Source organism: Nicotiana tomentosiformis, chromosome 9 (genome assembly GCF_000390325.3).
Source record: "Nicotiana tomentosiformis chromosome 9, ASM39032v3, whole genome shotgun sequence".
NCBI lineage: Eukaryota > Viridiplantae > Streptophyta > Magnoliopsida > Solanales > Solanaceae > Nicotiana > Nicotiana tomentosiformis.
In genome coordinates, this window is record NC_090820.1 from 15,278,706 (window position 1) to 15,283,573 (window position 4,868).

The 4,868-nt window shown below is 32.0% G+C and overlaps 1 protein-coding gene across 1 annotated transcript; it reads left to right on the forward strand.

The window, feature by feature from the left end:
- The first annotated feature begins 783 nt into the window (after positions 1–783).
- On the forward strand, positions 784–1,769 carry LOC104100814 (ethylene-response factor C3-like). Its single transcript, XM_009608140.4, has one exon. It carries the CDS (start codon positions 862–864, stop codon positions 1,585–1,587), a length of 726 nt encoding a protein of 241 aa, XP_009606435.2. The 5' UTR covers positions 784–861; the 3' UTR covers positions 1,588–1,769.
- Positions 1,770–4,868: the final 3,099 nt, after the last annotated feature.

Sequence of the window (4,868 nt, forward strand, 5' to 3'; positions counted from 1 at the left end):
TTGACCCACGTGCGCTAATGGCCCATTGGCCCAATTTGCCACTAAATAATAATCAACAAAATAACATAAAATAAGCCCAAAACATCCTCCTTGGTCACTCTTCTTTCATTTTCCCCCTTTTGTCCTCTTTTCCCCCTTATTCCTTTTTTTCTTTTTCTTTTTGGATCCACCTACTAATTACATTTATTTACTATTACTCCCTCCATCCCAATTTATATAAAATATATTGGCATGAGGTTTAAGAAAAAAATAAATATTTTTATAACTTGTGATCTAAAATTAGTCGTACCTATTTGGATGGCTTCAAATCATCTCATTAAGGGTAAACGAGTTTTTTAAAGTTAAATTATTACTCCCTCTGTCTCAATTTATGTATCGTACTTTCTTTTTTAGTATGTCATAAAAAGAATAACATATTTTCTTATTTAGAAACAATTCAACTTTAAATTATGCGTTGATTTATAGTCACTCAAATATTTATTATTTATTTTAAACAACAAGTTTCAAATGTCTTTCTTTCTTTCTTAAACTCTGTGTCGAGTCAAATACCGCCACATATATTGAGACAGAGGGAGTACATAATATGAAAAGTTATCATTTTTTTTTTGGTAACTAACCAAAAAGGAAAGAAGCCATAAAATTTTGGACGGGTAGAATATTATTATGATAAAATATGAAATATTTTAACGAATTTTAATAGCCATTTAGATTTTCCTCGTAGGCCCCATCAACCAATTTGGGTATATAAACAAGGCCAGCCCAAAGTTATTGTCGTAGGTTGGAACACAATTATTAGAAGCAGAGCATCCACAAAAACTTCCCCTCTTAGGAAACAGAGCATTTCTTTTATAGAAAAACAAAATGGATTCTTCTTCTTGTTCTTCTCATTTTTTCTACCCTATGAATTCTGATCTTTCTTCTGATTCTTCTTGGGAATGGTCCAATTTAAACTCAACTTCTCTTCCTTTTAACGTTAACGATTCCGAAGAGATGCTTCTTTTTGGTGTTCTTACTAACACAGCTCAAGAAACAACGTCGGAAACAGTTACCTCGTACCATGTTAAGGAAGAGGAAGTTAGTTCAAAATCTAAGGTTATAAAAGAAATTGAAGAAAAACCGGCCAAGGAGAAGTCGTTTCGAGGCGTTAGAAGGCGGCCGTGGGGGAAATTCGCGGCGGAGATAAGGGATTCTACTAGGAATGGTGTAAGAGTATGGTTAGGGACATTTGATAGTCCTGAGGCAGCTGCTTTAGCTTATGATCAAGCCGCTTTTTTAATGCGGGGTACATCAGCAATCTTGAATTTTCCTGTGGAAACAGTCCAAGAGTCGTTACGTGACATGAAATGTCACGTAGACGAGGAATGTTCCCCTGTGGTGGCGCTAAAAAAGCGCCACTCATTGAGGAAGAAGAGCTTGAGTTCCAAGAAAAGCAATAGTAGTAGTAATAGTAAAGTTGTGAGGGAAGTAAAAATGGAGAATGTAAATGTTGTAGTTTTTGAAGATTTGGGTCCTGATTACTTGGAACAACTTTTGAGTAGTAGTTCAAGTGATCATAGTAGTTGTAATGAAGCTTTTCTACCATGGTAAATCAAAGATTTACCCAACTTTGTATTTATTTATTTATTTATATTATTTTTGTTTATTTTCTTTTAGGGGCAGGGAAATAGGGGAATTCCATCTCTTTGTTCTTTAGTTGGAGATCACTTTCTAGTGTCTCTATTGTATAAATTTTGGTGATGGTGGTATTTAACTTAAGGATTTTAATGTGATATTGGTATTTGGCTGGTAACTTAATGGATAATGTTATTCTTCTAGGAGTCAAAAAATAACTTCACTACAAAGTATTTACAAGAAAGGTAATAATATAGTAAATTTATAAAAGACAATAAAGGAATTTGGGGCACATTATAAAATATTATTGATCTCATATAGGCATTACGCTTCTAGTTTTTCTTATGTACTTTGAAAAGAGTTGTCTAATGTGCATGTGTTAAAGTTTTTTTGTCACCTATTAATTAAGTGATCGATATAAAAGAACATATATACTGACAATACAAAGATAAACTCGTATAAAACGTGTCATATTTTGGATAGTGAAAATAGATTGAGTTTCTTGTGTATCACATTTTCAACATCTACATGTCTTTGCTACATGTCAATCCAAAGTGCAAACCTAAATTGAATTCGACATTTTTAAACTATTCCCACATAAAGAATTTGACTTTTGATTTCATTGAGTTAGAAGAAGAAATAAGAAAGTATGCAATAAGCATAGATTGGCAAATAAGAATTGGCAAGTGGGCATAACTTTAACATATGGAGTATAAAATACAATATCTAGAGTTTTAGAGCCTTCATTGAAGCTCCCTGTATCTTTTGCTCCGCATAAATGGTATACTATTTTGGTCCATTCTAAAATACTGTACAAAATAAAATAAAATAAAATAAACAAAGAAGATTTTTTGGGTCTTAGATGTTAGGTAGAACCAAAAGCTATACCAGCTACCATATCCTATTTTTTTTGTAAAAGGTATAGGTGATCTAAGAGGTCAAAATCGCACTTAGGTAGAAAGGTGAATAATCCAATCTAAGCACATAGGTAATCATTTTATTGTTTATCCTTTGTATTATTTTAAATAAATAATTAGGGGATTAGTTTTATAATTTACAGCAATACGGCCCTCATTCATGAATTTAATTTTTTCATGCTCTCCTCTTAAGCTTGCTCATTGGTTAAGAGAATGACATCTTCTTGAGCTTATTCCACATCAAATATATTTGTATTAGTAATGCAAGAAATTCATCGTTCATGTCTATTTCAGAAAAAAAAAAAATCAAATGCTAATATCACGAGTTTGAATAACCAAACATGAATTATTTTTTGTAATAAAATTATTACTACTAGAAATTTGGCCAAAACCTTCTGATATCGATTGATAATTGGCAAAAGCCGATCGAAAAGCAACTGATTCGTAATGGTCGAAAGTCGGTGAGCCAACCGACCGACTTCGGTTGGTGACAACCTATTGACTTCGGTCGGTGACAGCCTCCCGATTTTGGTTGGTCAATTGGATTCCATACCTTGGTTGGTCAATTAGATTCCATACCGACTCAAAAGAAAAAGGATGGCAGAAATGCACCATCTGGGAAACGAACTGGGTCTATACTAAAGCAGGATACTATTCTACCATTAGACCATTGATGCCTTTTGATTTAAAACGTTCTTTTATTTTATTTGTACTTTTTAATCACATTTTTGTGCGAAAATAACCAACCAATTTCTGTCAGTTTTGTTAAAAAAAGAATTATCGATCGATTTTGGTTGGTCAATTAAATTCCATACCGACTCAAAAGAAAAAGGATGGCCGAAATGCACCATCTGGGAAACGAACTGCGTCTATACTAAAGCAGGATACTATTCTACCACTAGACCATTGAAGCCTTTTGATTCAAGACTTTCTTTTATTTTATTTATACTTCTTAATCGTATTTTTTGCGCGAAAATAACAAACCGATTTCGACCAGTTTTGTGAAAAAAAGAACTACCGATCGATATTGGTTGGTTTTTTTTAAATTGACCCGAGATAATCGGTCGATTTCAGTCGATTTTTTGAATATTAATTCTAATTTATTTTAAATGGTAAACCGATAGAAGTTGATCGGTTTCTTGAAAAATAAATTTTTCGGGACGCAAAAATAATTTTTTGCATTTTGGCGCAAAACAAAAATGACCGAATTCTGTTGAGTTAGTAAAAAAATTGAAAAAGAAATATTTTCAAAAATCTTACCGACTTCGGTCAATTTTTGGTCAGTGTTTTGACCGACCGACGTTGATCAATCGGTCGCGCACGATTTTGACCGAATTTTTAGTAGTGTATATTGAACATGAATTCAATCATAAATAATGATTATTAAAATTTGTTAAATTTATCATTTAATTTGTGTAATTTTTTTTTGCTAAATGACTTAAATTTCTAGATATTTAAGTCATTTAAAAATATTTCCTTTTTTTTTTTCTTTAAATAGATATATGGAGTTACTTCTAGAACAATCTTGGAAGAGTAGCACTCCACGTAGGGGTTGGAGTTGCAATTTGCAAGTTGATAGAATCATCAAAGACTTTATTAAATTTATCACGTGATTATATACAGTGATTTATAAAGTTCAAAGAACAAAAAGGAGAAAAAGAAGAAAATCATATTCTTCGTCCAAATTTAATTCAAATTCAAAGTTCCCATTCTGTCACCATCCTTAAAGTTAATTATTATAAATAAAACCGAAAAAGGGCAAGTCACATACAGTTTTTATCCTATTTCCTATGGACATCAACATATTAAAATAATCGTATCCAAAAAGGGGTTAACTGAACTTAGTCACATTGTTTTGGGACACCAAGACCTTTCTACTAACACTATAAGGATTTAGTACCGAGTATAATTATTGTTGACTAACTAATATTTCTCCTTTATCTTTTGTAGCATGCATTATAGTATTAATGAATAACGATAAAATACTGCGATAACATGACATTGGAATATCCAAATATTACAACATGATACTGAAATATCCAATTATTTTATGTTTTGGGGTGAAGTGCAGAACCCCTTAATCTTATCCTGAATTAGTTTGTATTAGTAATATAATTTGAGTGCTAATCTTTTGGTTGCAAACAGTCACTCGGAGAAAAATATGTATTTCCTCTTGCCACAAATATTTGCTTGAACTAAAACTACTTATTCATTACTTGGGCCGTTATTGGGCCTAGTGTATGCTACCTTTAGGGCAAAATATAAGGGTCACAGGGTAATATACACGGTATGCCCATTGAAAATGCTAGTTAACTCCATATACCTTTGAAATATTTATTT